This window comes from Theropithecus gelada, chromosome X (assembly GCF_003255815.1).
Source record: "Theropithecus gelada isolate Dixy chromosome X, Tgel_1.0, whole genome shotgun sequence".
Taxonomy (NCBI): Eukaryota; Metazoa; Chordata; class Mammalia; order Primates; family Cercopithecidae; genus Theropithecus; species Theropithecus gelada.
In genome coordinates, this window is record NC_037689.1 from 128360403 (window position 1) to 128377058 (window position 16656).

Sequence of the window (16656 nt, forward strand, 5' to 3'; positions counted from 1 at the left end):
AATGGGAAAGGTAGGAGGGATGGGAAAGGAAGGAAAAAAGTATGTGTAGTGTGGAACTGGATCTGCAAGCGAATATCCCTCCCTCATCTGCAGGGATGGAGAAGGAGAGAGACGGCTTTGACTCAGTGGAGCTACAGGGCCAAGTGATGCAATGACTGGACATGTAGCTTGGAAATGAAATGGTTGGTAGCTCCTGTGGGAACTTCCAACCCTAGCTTTCCTCTTTGCTAGAGTGCAGGGAATGATGACAAAGGAAGAGGGAAGTTGCTACTCATGAAATATCTTCCCTCTTCCTTTTGTCTAGTACTGCAGAGGAAGAAAATAATATTATAAAGCTATCTGCCTATTTACAATATCACAAGATTGCTGCTGAACAATTATAAAAGACTCCTTGTATACTAAAATCTCATTAATTTGGACTAGGTTAATTTGGAATTTGTGGTAATTTAACCTGGGTTGGAGTTACCTTTGTCCTACTAACAAAGAAAAGGTTCTCTAAGCAAATAGTGTGAACAAGATTTCAAGGGAGCTAATTTAGCCTGCCAGGGGCTTATTTCACCTATTTTAAAGAACATACCGTTTTTTAAGAACTTCAGCATATTCATTATTTGAATGCAAATTGTTCTGCTAATTATAGATTAGCATAATCTACTGTTAAAATCCTATATCTGCAAGTTACTTTGCTCTCACTGAATATGCTCATTAGAAATAAAACTGCAATTCTTTAAAGTTAATTCACAATTCAGATTAATACATACTCCCTTTCCCCACCCTCATGAGTTAACTGCAGTTCAGGAGGTATTACCCTAAACTCGCACATCACTTAACATGAATACAATGGAAAAAATAGTAGGTGATCATAAAGGTCTCAGAGCCAAAAGACATGTCTTAAAGTTGATGTTCTAAATCCTGTGCACTCTATCCGTGGCAGGTTCCACTTAGAGCTGATTTAACTTTTACACTAATCTGGCACATCAGCTTGGAGAGCTGGCTGGGTTTTGTTGTTGTTGTTCTTAATTCAGTAGAAGGAGAAAAAGGGCTGCTACATGAAGGGACACTGAGAGGAATAAAAAGTGACTGTAGGCTGCAGAAAGGAGACAGGACATATGTAAAACGTGGCTATAATAACTAAAAGACCACCGTGGCGTAGAACAATTTAGTGTAGAGGTAAAAAACCTATATTCTTTAGTAAATCCTTAAAAATTTAAAAGTATTAGAGCACAGTACAGTAACTAATGACTGGAATTATGCCCCTAAATGATCAAGCAAAGTTTAAATTATATTGAATACATGTCTTTAAAAGACAGATGAGTTTATACACATACACACATGTGGTTTATACTCATAATGCTGAGCCTAAAAATGTGAAACACATTGATGATTTAAAACATGAAATTTATAATATCATATAATAATGCTAATAAAATAGCAACATTTATTAAGTGATTACTGTTTGCAGACACCATGCTAAGCACTTTACCTACATCATTTCGACTAACTGTCATAACAAATCCTAAGACATAGGCTTTAGTATCACTTTTACTTTACAGTTGAAGAAAGTGAAACTCAGAGAGGTTAAGCAAATAACTCCAGGCCACAGAAAGAGATAAAACCAGGATTAGAACTCAGGCCAGTTCCTTGGCTATACAGCATGCCTTTCCATGCTCCAGAAAATAGAGCTCTCTAAGAATCACTTATTTCTTGAGGGCTACATATAACTAATGTTTTACTGTATTTTTATTTTCCAAACTCATATTTAACAAATTATTTATAAGCAGCGATCTATGATCTAAGAGTCAGAAATGATACGTTTGTAAACATGCTCCATTTCATAAGCTGAAAGTAAAAAGTAATAATAAAAAACAAAACAAAGAAAAAATGATGAACATGTCTGTTATGCCCATCCCCAAATCTCAGATGTTTCTGTATACTACAGATTCTACTTCCAAATGAATAACCATGCAAAGAGATAAAATTATAAAATATCAAATGATCAGTTAAGATCTGGCTCCCCTATTGTTTCCTCACTCCTTTTGGAAAAAAAAGAAAAGAAACATTAAGATGAGAATAGGCCAATGGGACATGAGGGATTGGGGTAGGAGAAATTGCAAGGGAGGCTAAAAGCTCAGTTGGGCTGTTATAGAGGGTTTAGAAGAATCTGTTTGCCAACTGTTCTAAGAGAATTATAACGGCATAAAACATATGTAGGCATAGTGGGTATTGAGGGGAACACGGGTAGAGGTGGGCAGATGCAAATATATGCAGTTATCTGTATTAGAAGCAAAAGTGAGGATGGCCTGCCACATGTACATACAAAGACGAATGCATAGTGAAACCATTCACTCACGCAATTCTTTCTACCTAAATCGATGCTCTTTACTCATCTCTTGTCTCAAGCCTACCCATTCTTCAAGGATGAGCTAAAAATGGCACTTCTGCGATGAAGTATTCTATAATCCCTAAGGCAGAATTAAACTCTTCCTCATTTATGCTCTCATCGGTTTTTCGCCCTTTACACATTTGCCACAGCACTGATGATACTCTATCTAATTATCAGAGTTATTCGTGTATGTGCTTTTCCCTCCTTCAATCCCATAATGAATTCCATGAGGACAGGGGACTCTTTCTCATTTCTTTAGTTCCTACAAACCCTAGCATAGTATGTGACCTGCCACATACTAGGCTCTGGGAAAATGTTGACTCTGGCACTGGCTTAAGACAGTGCATTATCACCTAGCTTACCTGAAGGAGTATTTGTTCTCTTTCTTTTCTTGCTTGATTCCCCTCCATTCTCAATGAGGCCTTCTGTGACCAGAGGGCCACTGGCACTACCAAACTGCAGGGGCTCGTTGTTGTTGGCAGGGTCAAAGGGCAGCTGGTTCAATCCTAAAGAAGAAAAAGAAAGCCAAAGTCCAGACTCCATTAAGGACTGGGATCGTCTCCAGATTTTATTATATGAGCCACTAGTGGAAAACCTTTTAAATCTTAAGAGCGTAGGAGAAACAGGTGAATTCCTTAAAGACCTTCTGTAATTTTTACAGATCTTTTTGGTAAGTACAGAATTAAAATATAAGACTGTGGCTCTGTCATTTGTAAGATCCCTCCTGTTTCTGTGGCAACTTAACATTTTTAGCCATAAGCTAGCAACTGTCTTCTACTTCCTCCCTTAAGGAGATAGGACCCTCATTAAATGTGACTATGGTTGGACCCACTGTTCCTTGTAAAAAGCTTGGCTTTGCATTCCTTGGATTATCTCCTGACATTTTACCATTCTTTCATTACAAGGTACGTTGAACTGATGCAGATATAATCATCAGACTATCCTGTGTCAAAGTCACTTCTGACAGTAATACAGGGGTCTCTAAAATCAGAAAACCATAACTCCATGGCAAATGAGAAAAGGAAACAAATATATAGAAATTGCAAGGGGGTTATTTAGTAGCTGGAGCAATGGGGAGTCATGACCTAGATTTCGGTAACGTTAATCTCGTTCTCTTCAAATAATATTAGAAGCATGGTCACTTTACTCATCACTGCTGCACCATATAAAATGGCGAAAGGTATTTTCTACTCTCCAAGTCTTACACGGTTCAATCAGGGGCAAGCAGAGACAGTTCTTACTCCTCTGGCAGCAGCACCTGGAATTTCAAGTGTTTCAATTAAATTTCATGAAATGTAAAATCAAAAGCTTTTTTAAAGCCCAAAGTTAAGACATCTCCTGTAAGCCTTTTCTCCACTGGTTCTCTAATCCTATCAAAGAGGGGGAAATCAAGTTGGCCTGAAAGAGCGAACTCTTTCTTTTCTTTTTTTTTTTTTGGAGATGGTCTCTTGCTGGAGTGTAGTGGTGTGCCGATCTTGGCTCACTGCAACCTCTGCCTACCGGGTTCAAGCGATCTTCCTGCCTCAGCTCCCCTAGTAGCTGGGATTACAGGCATGTGCCACCATGCATGGCTAATTTTTGTATTTTTAGTACAGACGAGGTTTTGCCATGTTGGCCAGGCTGGTCTCAAACTCCTTACCTCAGGTGATCCACCCACCTCGGCCTCCCAAAGTGCTGGGATTACAAGCGTGAACCACCATGCCCAGCCCATAGCTCATGCTTTAACTCCCAAATTTTCTATGGCCCACAGCTGTACAATTCTTGAGGTAATGTTGTAAATTGTCAAAAAACAAAAAACAAACAAAAAAAAACCACCCTGAAATCCAGTCAGCTAAAGGTCAATCAAGTTTCAATAAAATGAATGCTAAGATTCTAATGAGCTGGCATGGTGGCTCACGTCTGTAATCCCAGCACTTTGGGAGGCTGAGGCAGGCAGATCACCTGAGGTCGGGAGTTTGAGACCAGCCTGACCAACATGGAGAAACCTCGTCTCTACTAAAAATACAAAATGAGCTGGGCGTGGTGGCGCATGCCTGTAATCCCAGCTACTTGGGAGGCTGAGGCAGGAGAATCGCTTGCACCCAGTAGGCAGAGGTTGCGGTGAGCTGAGATCACGCCATTGTGCTCCAGCCTGGGCAACAAGAGCGAAACTCCATCTCAAAAAAAAAAAAAAACGAATAAAGAAAAAAAGAAATGACATAAATTATTATTTATAATAAAGAGTATCCTCTTGTTAATGTTTTCAGCCCACATAACAAGTACTGTTTTTCAGCAATCAGACTCCACTTGGATCACCTCCATTAAATGTCTTCTGAGACTTGTCAAACATTCTTCCTTACATCATGTGAGTAACTAAGTGAAAGAATAAAACTTGCTTCTGGATCTTCAGTGAACTGTTCACTGCATCATATACATGTTCTATTAAATCCCTACAATGACTAGAACTAAAGAAACAAACATCAATTGCTATGTACTAAAAAAAATTGAGATCATGACCAAGACTATTTAAAAAGAAGACTGGATATTTATTCCATTTACAAATGAAGATTCTTCTTGTACCTAATTAGTCTCAGAGTCAAATATGATTAATATACTAGTCCAAAACTTTTCTTGGAATTTCTGCAATATACTGATCAAAACAAGTTCCATGGAAGATAGAATGGCATAGTGGAAAGATCCTGACAGACAGAGATTCAAATCCTGGTTATCCTTTACTAAGTGATAGCTTTTGGCAAGTCATGTAGTCTCTGTTAGTCTTGGTTTCATAATGTATAACGGAGAGTGATAACACAACTAAGGCTGTGGCAAAGATAAACAAATACATATTTATGAGAATTACATTATTCGAAGTGAATTAAAACAAACTTTTCCCCTATAAACTTGAAAGCTCTTCTAAAAAGGAAACTTCCCTCTCTCCCTCCCTCCCATAATTGTATTCTTGGTGCCTAGCACCATACCTTGAGCACCCAAATGAATTAATCCTTAATTGGATGGGGGTAGATGACTCATTCTTTTAACCCATGTAATCAAAGACCTGACAGCTGATAATCAAGAATTAATGCTACAACTTAAAAGTTCTGATGCTGATTATATAAACATTACTTAAAATAATTAGATTCTAAATGCATCTCCGTCATTTCAGTACTATACTGCAGAATGGTAAAATGCTGATGAAAAGGAATGTTCAGGGATTAGGAGGTTCCGATTAATGATGGTTAATGAGAAAAACTTCTTATTTTTGTTTTGCATTTGATAAATGTACAGAATAATATATTAGTCCATTTCCCTGACTTATTAAGTAGATGACTGAGGATTTTCCGGATCTTCGGAGCCACAATTTGCAAAAGGATGTTAATAAGAGTACCTAACTCACAAGACTGCTAAAAATATTAAATGAGATTATATATGTAGAACATTCAACATAACATCTGGCACACAGTAGATGTTCAATAAGTATTAACTACTACTATTATAATATTGAATTTCCATTTTTAATTTCTAGTTACTGATGTGCAATGTGAGGAGATTGTTCTGAATCTGCCCTGATCCAAGGATATACCCTGCTTTCTTCATTGAACCTTTTCATTCCTGTTTGTACCTTTTTCTAAAAGTTGAAGGAATCCAGGGGAAAAAAATCTAATGAGTTAAAGGTGTTCAGTCATAGACATCTTATTATAATTATGCTTGCCCTTTCTTTAGACCCATATGGTAACCTTAGGGATATAGGCATTTTATTAATCACACTAATGTACAGATTTCTGGCACCAAATAAGACTGAGATTTCAAGTACTTCCTGTGTATCCACCTCATATATGATCCAGATATGTGAAAATCATGACAATTCAGTACAACATTTCAGGCCTCATTTTTTTATAGAGAAAGATCTCATATGGAGGGGGGACATCTCACTCAGTAAGCTGACTCGCTGAACACAAACCCATATTTTATATAATCCAATACCCAATACAGTCTCCAAAGATCTGTAGTTCAAGAGCAAGGATGATAGAGACAGCAAAATCCTACAACACCAGTGCTTCCTAGCTACTTTTACTGTTTTGCTTCATTCCTTCCATAAGACAGCACCAAATAAACCAACAGGTATTTAAAGGGTCTTTTTTGTGTCATGTATACATGACCCAGGTCACATGCCATTTTAAGTAAACTAGCCCCATTAAAATGATTAAATATTAAAAAAGAAAACCACCACTTTAATTCCAAGAATTCTTATTGCTGAAATTTCAATTACGACATAAATGTAAAAATATTGGCAATTACCATATTGTAATCCTCACCCAAACTACAGAATTTATCTTTAAATCTCTTATGGAAGCAATTTCTACCATTTTTTCTAGATATGATGAAACTGAAAAATATCAGATTTGGAAGAAAGTTTTGAGGTTATCTAGTTCATTCTTCTATGCAAGACAGGAATTTTATCAATAGAATTCCTGACAGGCCTAAATCCAGGGGCACTTCTTAGCCTGGGACCCATTCCTTGCTGGGCTTCTAGGCATTCAGCTTGCTTTTAAAAACTACGACCTACTCTATTTTGGGAGTTCCTTTTATTTCCCTAAAACAGCTTCTTGCTTATCTTACCTAAAATGAAGACATAAGATGTCTAACTTTTAAAGGTTTCTACTGATAATCACTGTAAGAAAAACAAATGAGAGAGTAACAGATAACTAACAAAGTCAGAAATTGTTCAAAGTCTTATGCATTCCTCACAGTCCTTGCCCTTTTATTTCTGAGGATAAATTTAATAAAACCTCTTAGTTCGTTCATTTGTTTTCCTCACATCTCCTCATTCCTCCAGCCCACAAAATTTACGGTTTGTCCAAAGGGAAGCACAAATTGTTAAAATAAAGACAAACAGGTAATAAACACGGGTGTTACAGATTTCTACCATTTCTGTATCTTATGTTCACAATAAACAAATCCATGTGGTAACGTAATCTCATCTAAAACCAAGGTGACTGGTGTAGACAGCTGACCAGCTGTTATTTCATGTCATGTTGAAATGCTGATTATCTGACTCCGTAACACATATAAGGCTGCTTTAGAAAGTATGTATATTGGGAAAGGGTGGGGGTGGGGTTCCTTAGAGAATGACACTTCTCATCTAATGGAACTAGGGGGTTAAACATCTCAGAATGAAGTGTGATTCTCAGTGAATACTCCAATCTGCAGGTCAAGGAGTTCACACGCAATGTTATGTCTGCCATACAGATGCAAATGATTCGTGGGCTTTGAGGAAAGCACTAAAGAATTTTCATGATTCTTGTGTGAGAAGATCAATAATCTCTTTGTGCCCAGCTGCTGTAACAGTTACTGTAGCAATTCACTTTACATAGCTGTCCACTATCAGGTCAAATTAGGACCAGCCTTCATGATGCAATCTAACACTTTTAATGATTGCCCCAGGTTGTAATACCAAAATGTGACCCTGTGAGTGTATGCTACTTTTTATCGGCAGCTGTGGCTCAGAGACTGTATAACCCTAGCAAAAAGAAACACAATTCCACCCTGGATTAGTTTGCTTTAAAAGAAAATGGCTAAAATCTTGAGAAATCTGATAAATTCAAATTAAGGCAACAATCTCAACACAGAAATTGATGTTGAAAAAATAAATATCAGTACTTGGCAATAAGAACAGTCTAGCTAATTTGTCTATAAAACAAATTTCTGTAACCTAATTCTTATTTTCCAAATGACTTCAATTTCAAATCAGATATGGGACTCCATGTTGGGAGATGAGGGTCTCCAAATTAGTTTTCAATTCAAAACTTTTGGAGAAATAAGGGATTAAGATAATGGCCAGGCCCTTAATGTTCTGCCAGGTGCTTTTGTAGGATTTATCCATCTCTGGAGGCTCCTCCTCACTTTCATTCACCCTTCCTGCTTCCTCAGTCTAGGCCTCAAAACCTCTGACTCCACATTTGTAGCTCTCACTACCCAGCCATTCCACCTGCTACTTCTGAGGAAATATTTACAGTGTCTAAAGGAGCTGGACTGCAATATTACTCTTCAGCCACAGGGCTTAGCAGCCAAAACAACTGAACAGTGCCAGGTCTTAACTGATGTCAAACAAATGAAACCTACTTTGTCAATTTCATGAGTTCAATATTCTAACCGGTTTAGCTGAAGCAAGGGTAATTGTATGAGTTACAATTAATGGGTAAGTAAAGGTAATGAGGAAGAAGTGAGAAAGAAAAGGGAAAAGTCCTTTTTGGAAACACTAAGGGGCTTGCTTGAATGGTGGTACACAAACTTTCAAAGCCTAATTTACCCTTAAGTCGCCATTTTCAAGGTGGGATACAGGTCATTTCATTGGCAGTGATCCTTCAGCAACTTTTAATGACTCCCCAAACTACTTGATCACGGCACTAAAGTCTCTTATAACAAGGCCACATCCATTTCAGGCCTTGTCTCCCACTATGCCCCAGCTTATACTCTACCCCAATACTTCTCAAACTTTTTAATGTGGACATGTGTTCCCTGAGGAGCTTGTAAAAGTGCAGATTCTAATTTAGTAAATCTGAGTTGTGGTCTGCTTTTATAAGTTCCCAGATGATGCTAATCCTGCTGGTGTGGGAATCACACTTTGAGTCAAAAGGGCTGGCACTCAAGCAAAATGGGACTACAGCATTCACTGAATCCATCCAGTACTTTCCTACCTCCACACCTTTGGCTCACACTGCTCCTCCACCTGCTTCTTAATTTTCAATGTTTAAAATATCGTCCTTCCTTTAGGGTTTATCTCAGATGCTATTTCCTTCATGGTGTCTTTCCTTATTTACCTCTACCCAAACCAATACATACACAGCAACAGAGAGGGGAACTACCCATCAGGGGAACTACTATTCATTGGTTGTTTAGAATGTGTTCGTTTACAAACATTATCCCTTTATTTTATTTTCTAATTATTATTCTTATTTTACAACAAGGAATGGGAAACTTACAGAGTTGAAGTAAATTTCCCAAGGTCACACAAGGAATTCAGGCTTTTTGTTTTTGCTTTTTGTGGTGAATAGGGTCTCACTATGTTGCCTAGGCAGGTAATTCCTGGGCTCAAGCTATCCTTCTGCCTCTGTCTCCCTAAGTGCTGGGATTACAGGCATGAGCCGCAGTGCCTGGCCTCAGGCTTTTTCAATTATAAAATACTATTCTGACTCTCCTTGAATGTTAGCCTATACTTTTCCTGAGTCTTTTAGAACATGCCTTGTGTTACAGTTCTTTGGGTATTCTGTCTTAGCCTACCTTTCCTCCTGCCTTACCCTACTCCCACTTAGTGGTAAACTCCTTGAGGACAGACTTTATGCCTCAGTCATTTTTTAGTCTCTCCTCCACCAAGATGTGGCACAGTGCCTTGCACTATATGGTAAGCACTCCAGAAATGAGTACTGAACTGAACTCAGCTACAATTTGGGATATAGCATGGATGGTCTCTGACTTACGATGGTTCAACTTATGATTTTTCAACTTTATGATGTGAAAGTGATAGACATTCAGCAGAAACCATACTTCTCTTACCATGCTGAGCAGTAGCAGTCAGCTGCAGCTCCCAGTCAGTCACAAATTTTTGACTTATGATATTTTCAATTTTCAATGGGTTTATTGGGATGTAACTACATAATAAGTCAAGGTGTATCTGTAGTTGTGTTTCCCATCTCAGGCACCAGCTGACCTGCTGCTGGAGCTGTCATGAAAGGAAGAAGGAAGTAAGGTTTATGGGTTCCTTCAGCATTCCTGGTATCTTCTTCATGTTAGGATTCCTGAAGCCTGGGGAGTGGTGGTAGACAATCACACGCTCCACTCCCAATCTTGTATCTGCATAATTTCATTCTCTTTCTGAGGGGCAAAACAGACCTTCCACTGACTAAGACCCTTAAAAGAGATCCCATAAATGGATCTTCTGTTAATTGTTCAATGTACATCAGGTTACATGTCCCATTTTACAAACTACAGTTAAGAAAAGGCAATCTCTACCCAGTCTACCACTGATGGGCATTTAAGTTGATTCCATGTCTTTGATATGTGGTACACATACACCATGGAATACTATGCAGTCATAAAAAATAATGAGATCATGTCCTTTGCAGGAACATGGATGGAGCTAGAGGCCATTATCCTTAGCAAACTCACACAGGAACAGAAAACCAAATACCGTATGTTCTCAGTTATAAGTGGAAGCTAAATGATGAGAACGCATGGATACATAGAGGGGAACAACAGATAATGGGGCTTACTTGAGGGTGGAGGATAGAAGGAGGGAGAGAATCAAGACAAACAACTAAAGGGTACTATGCTTAATACTTGAGTAATGAAATAATCTGTACAACAAACTCCCATGACATGTTTACCCCGTAACAAACCTACACATGTACTGCTAAACTTAAACATTTTAAAAAAAGAAAAGGCAATCTCTGGAGATGAACTATCCAATACAGTAGCCGCTAGCCATATGTAGCTCTTTAAATTAATTAAAATGGAATAAAATGAAAAGTTCAGGCCGGGTGTGGTGGCTCATGCCTGTAATTCCAACACTTTGGGAGGCCAAGGCGGGTGGATCACGAGGTCGGGAATTCAAGACTACCCTGACCAACATGGTGAAACCCTGTCTGTACTAAAAATACAAAAAATAGCCGGGCGTGGTGGCGGGCGCCTGTAATCCCAGCTACTTAGGAGGCTGAGGCAGGAGAATCACTTGAACCCGGGTGGCGGAGGTTGCAGTGAGCTGAGATTGCACCACTGCATTCCAGCCTGGGCTGACAGAGCAAGGCTCCATCTCAGGAAAAAAAGAAAAAAAAAAGAAAGAAAAAAATGAAAAGTTCAGTTGCTCAGTTGCACTAGTCACATTTCAAGTGCTCAATAGTTACATGTAGGTAGTGGCTGCTGTGTTGGACAGCATAGCTATAGAACATTTCAATCATCCCAGAAACTTCTGCTGGACAGTGCTGCTCTAGAGTTAGATCTGCATTCAAAGCCACATCTGCAACTTACTAGGTGTGCCACTTACAAGGTGTATAAAACAGGTCACTTGATCTCTCTCAGACTGTTTCTGCATTGTAAAATGGGGATGATAATGCCCCCCTTACAGCAAAGTGAGGAAAATTAAATAAGGGATTGTTTGTTTAAGGTCTAGCACATGTTGGACACTAAACAAATGTTAACACCCTTCTAACCCAATGGGGGGTTTATATAAATTTGCCTCAAAAATGGAATAAGAACATTTGAGTAGTGTGGATCCTTTGGCCTCCAGGCTACAGTCTATTTACAGCTTGGAAGATGTTAGCTTTGCATTCCTCTTCTAACCTACTTTTTCTTAATAACACAAAGCCATTAAAGTAAATCATGAATAAATAATGCTGGGAGTAGTCAGTGATTGCTCTTTGCCTGGACTCTGTTAGGAGACCATATTCATCACTACCTTGAACTTTCCAACATGAAAGAACCACATTTTCCCCTAACAATGGAAATGTTTCCTCCCAAATCTTTCAGGAATGCTCTGTTCCATCTGGTACTATCAGAACACTCTAGCAGTGACACTACAGCTGGACTAGAGAAGTATCATTTCTCTCTAAATCCATATTTTCCTATACTCGGAATGTTCTCTGTGTTTTTCCTGTGGGGTTGACATCTCCCAGGCCTGGTAAAGGGTGAATTATTCGAGAAAAGTTTGAACTAAATCTGTTAAGGTGTTTGTGTTCCGTGAGCAGAAAAGCAAAATACATATATCCAACTTCAAGAAGAAGAACACTTCAGGACTTTTTTCCCCTGTCCAATTTAAGGCTTGGGAAACACAGCAAAATCACATTCCTCATTGAAAACAAAGTTCAAAAAAATGTTGATTTGATAGAACAGTTCAAAGTGACAGATGGTAGATGGGTGATCTATCATTTTCCTTAGAATAAAGTCTGTCTGGCAGTCTTCAGAGGAACTGAGAAGAGAAAGCCTTATTTTGCTGTAGTTTAGCCCTAGGAACAGTTACAGCAGCTACCCTTTCTCTCCACATCTTTGGGGGTAGGGGATTGGAAAGATAGTGATTCATCAGTGCCTGCTTTGAGCTGGCTGTAGGCCATGCTGTAATTCCTGTTGACCAATTTTCCACCTGAGTGACAGGAAAAGGGCAGGTTCCTAACACACTGACCATTAGGTTATCTGTTGAGTACTTCCCTGAGAATTTGCCCAGAGGTACTCTATTATGGTTGTCTCTGTCTAAATAAAATAAATAATTGCAGATTTCAGAGCCTGAGGACAGAGAGTTGTTCTAGTATTGAAATTGGAGTCTATCTTGTCAGATCTGTAATGAGGTCTTCCCTTCAGGCTGATTGATTTCATAAAGCTGAGGCAATTATCAAAAGCAAGCACAGTTCTCCCTGCAGAAACCACTCCACTGGTTTTGAAAACTAGCTTGTCAGCCAGATCTGGTCAGGAGCCTAGGCTGAGCCAGCTCTTTCAGTAGGAACAGTTACTACACACAGAGAACACGAATGTCTGCTAATAGATTATTAAGATGCCTGTAAATAAGTTGTAAACAAGGTTCAGCAAAATAATTTCACACGCTGTGAGTGAATGAAAATTGAAGTTGCTGTCAAATAAATCTGTATTTTAGTGTAAGATGTTTTGAAGGAGAGAGTGAGAGCTGGTCTTTTGGTCTTTGGAGAGTTAATTTTATCAATTAATGCTAGAAGGATATTGGTATCCTTTAAGACTGATGCACTGCATGAATAACATTTGTATCTTTGCTTTTCCCAAAATGTACACACTAATTTCACCAGATTTCCTTTCTTTGTTTATTCAGCCTTCATTAACTATTTATCCAATCACTATGCTACAATTTTAATTACCTTCTAATTAACCAACGATGAGTTTGTGATTTAGCATTCCCTAAAGATAGAACTACATAACTATGGTCAATCTTAATTTACATATTCAAAATTTTTATCCTCCCTCCTTGCTCCCACCCTGTTAATTTTGCTATGCTGTGTCACTAATGTTCTGGAATTACGCTTTCTGCATTCCTAATCTTTTAGTCCCATTTCGGCTAATTTTTCAAGAATGTATGAGAAATAACCCTTGCTGTTGGCTATGAAATTAAACACACAGGAGCAAACAGAGGTTCTTGTAATATGTTAATGCATCTTTAAAGATCCATATTTTTCCTATAACAGTTCCTCCTAGGAGTATCAATACAAGGTGTTGACAAGTGATTAACTCCTTTAGAGAAGTCCCTGCCTAAGCTGAAGTCAAACCTACTACTAAGAAAACTACAATCTGCTCCTTGAGAAGACAGCATGACTGTAAAGGAGAAAGCCTGCAAAAAATAACTAATCTGTGTCTGAAACAACTCCTACCATTGCTATTGTATAAAAAAATAAGTAGAATCTTAATTTTGCTCCAGTCTGGATTTCAATTGAGGCATTCAATACATATAGGAATAAACAAACCAATAAATTAATATTACTGATAGTCTCTCTCTTTATTTGTCCAATTCATTCAAACAGTTCTGGGTGCCTTGACAGTATGTAAGGCTTGAGAATTTCAGGACTTAATAAGATAGTCTTTTTTCCTCAAGAAGACAACAAGCAGAAAGAAAGGCAGATACATACAAAGAAAATCTGACCCAAATTATTGTACCAGCTTCAGCTCTTGCCAATTCCCCTAAGTACCCTTTGCTTCATTCATGCCAAAATTCTCAAAATTTCTCAAACGTGCTAAGCCCTGTCATGTCTGTGTGCTTCTGTACATACCATCTCCTCAGATTGACATATAACTTTTCCTTTTTCCACCTGGACAACTTTTATTCATCCTTCAAAACTCTGCTCAAATGTCACCTCTTCTGTGAAGTTTTACCTAACTCCCAAAAGCTTTCTTCACAGGAGTACACAGAGCCTTATCAGACCACTTATTGTAGGATCTTAGAGTTCATTCTAATATTTGTGTGTGTGTGCATGTGTGTGTGTGTGTTCTGGGTAGGGGGCTGTCACCATCTCATTTGTGCCTTAGAAAGATCACTCATATGGCATGATGAAGGATGCACTGGAGGTGAGAAGACACCGGAGGCAGAGAGACCAGTTAGAAGAAAACCATAGTGATACAATGAAGAGATGACAGTCACATGAACTCAGACAGTGGCAGTGGGATGAAAAGAAATGAATGGATTTCAGAGATATTCAGGAAATATAATCATCTGGATTTCATGTATAATTGGATCTTGGAGTTGAGGAGAAGAGAGGAGTCCGAGATGACTCCACGAAAAAATTCTTAAGCCAGAGTCCCGAAAATCCTGCAACATTTGTGGGTTTCAGTATGAGAAAAAACACAATCCAATGGAAGTATATCCATAAATCCATGCTCAAAAATAAAACTGCTTCCAATCTCTATTTACCATGGCATAAAGGCTGCCAGGAAACAGCAGTAAATGGCTTACACTTGACCTTTACTAGGTATTCTTAACAAAGCTTGTCAAAAGATATCAATTCATTCAGAAAAAGAGTATAATTGTCTAAGAGGCAGAATAACACAGTATTGGGATAAAGATGGGGAACAGCATTTTCAAAATAGGTCTCAGACTTGGTTTATTTTGTCTATAGCATTCACTGACAAAAGACAAAAGTGTTTTTGAAGGTCAGGAATACTTAATAGATTCCTTTGCTTTCTCCTTTCATCCTTCTCCCTTCCCTCCTCCCAAACAACTCCTTAAATTTTTATTAGAAAATATTAACATTTTAATAACAGTATTCTTTTTGTTATTATAGTCTGTTGGATTAAGCTAACAATTCTCCTTTTAACAATACTCAAAGAAAGGTTTCAAAAATTAATGCTATGTTGTTTTTCTCCCTGCCAAATAATATAGCAATGTAATTGTCTCCTGGAGAAGAAGCACTCTAATCATCTTTAACTTTAAAGTAAATTCATTTCAGGAAGATGCTCTGTGACAAACAATTGACAGGGCAAATCAGGGCTCCTAGGAGATTGCAAAGTGATGGATTGAGTTGAAGAGAACGCCACAGCCGAATTCAATTCCATGAACATTTTCAACTTAAGAGTGTCTCTGCAACAAAATAGCACTGTATGAGAGTTAAAATCATGTTACATTACATTGTGGGAGGCAGGACTTAAACACTGCACAGATTCTTAACACCTAAGAGTTCTAGGCACTCCAGAGGCAGCAAAAGTACAAGCCAATTTCTCTGATTAAAAAATAGAGGAAACTATTGTACCAGGCAAAATCAGACTGTAAAAGCATAGTAACTTTCCAAAAAATGCCTTTAAGAAGTTGAGATCAGAAAAGACCAAAACATTCTCTCAATCCAATTGATGTCACTAGGATCTTGGAATGGGTCTCAATGCCAAGGTATTACTCTTATTTGGAAGATCATTTCCACTTTCACTCCCTTCCTAATCGAATCTGTCTCCATCTTCCATTGTGTTTGTTCCATCATTATTTTTTAGACTCTCCTGCCCCGCCCCGATGTTAGGCTTGGGGAAACTCGTCCTTTGGAGACAGATTTGGATTAGTAAATTTACAGGCTTGACAAATTTACAGGCTCAGAATTTCCTGGAAATTGGCCACTTGCCTGAGATGATGGGGGAAGCAGAAAATGGAAGAGCAGGTGAACTAAGGCTCTTGAAAACCTGACCGAGCAGCTTGGCCTCCTGAGCAGATGCAATGATGACCACATAGCAGCAGTGCAGAAAAACAATTGTACTTAAATGTCCTTTCTTTGGGCTTTTAAAAGGCAACTGTTTTCTTTGGCACACATGTGACCCAAATCTGGTTTTCTACAAAGCAAAGAGAGGCAGAAAAGGGCTCCCATGTTCTCTGTGTGTGTGTGTTGTTGTTTTCTAATCAGCCTACTTGCTTGCCTCAACCCAGTGTCCAACATAATATATTTGTCAGGAGTGTCCCTGGAGGAGATCAAGACTTTAAGGCAGTGTGTCTTATCCCTGGCTACATATTAAATTCACCTGGAGCATTGAAAACAAACAAAAAACAAAAAAACAAAAAACAAAAGAAACATTAAAAAAATGCCTGGACTCCACCACCAGAAATTCTCATTAAATTTGTCAGGGTGGAAGCTAAGCATCTAGTTTTTAAAAGCCACCAGGTGGCCAGGCATGGTGGCTCACACCTGTGATAACAGCACTTTGGGAAGCCACAGCAAGATGATCCCTTGAGTCCAGGAGTTCCAGACTGGCCTGGGCAACATAGCAAGATGTCCATCTCTACAAAAAGTAAAAAAAAAAAAAAAAAAAAAAAAAAAAAAAAAAAA

General features: G+C 38.5%; 1 protein-coding gene across 3 annotated transcripts in view; it reads right to left on the reverse strand.

The window, feature by feature from the left end:
- ENOX2 (ecto-NOX disulfide-thiol exchanger 2) overlaps positions 1–16656 on the reverse strand; it is a 291824-nt gene that overhangs the window by 164622 nt on the left and 110546 nt on the right. For 2 of the 3 annotated variants that reach the window (XM_025373305.1, XM_025373303.1), the window contains one exon: positions 2743–2886. The exons of the other annotated variant lie outside the window; for it this stretch is intronic. Coding sequence is in view for 1 of the 2 variants with exons in the window: in XM_025373303.1 (XP_025229088.1) it covers positions 2743–2886 (144 nt within the window). In the remaining variant the exon portion in view is untranslated. The remainder of the gene's footprint in view (positions 1–2742; positions 2887–16656) is intronic. 3 annotated transcript variants of the gene reach the window in all.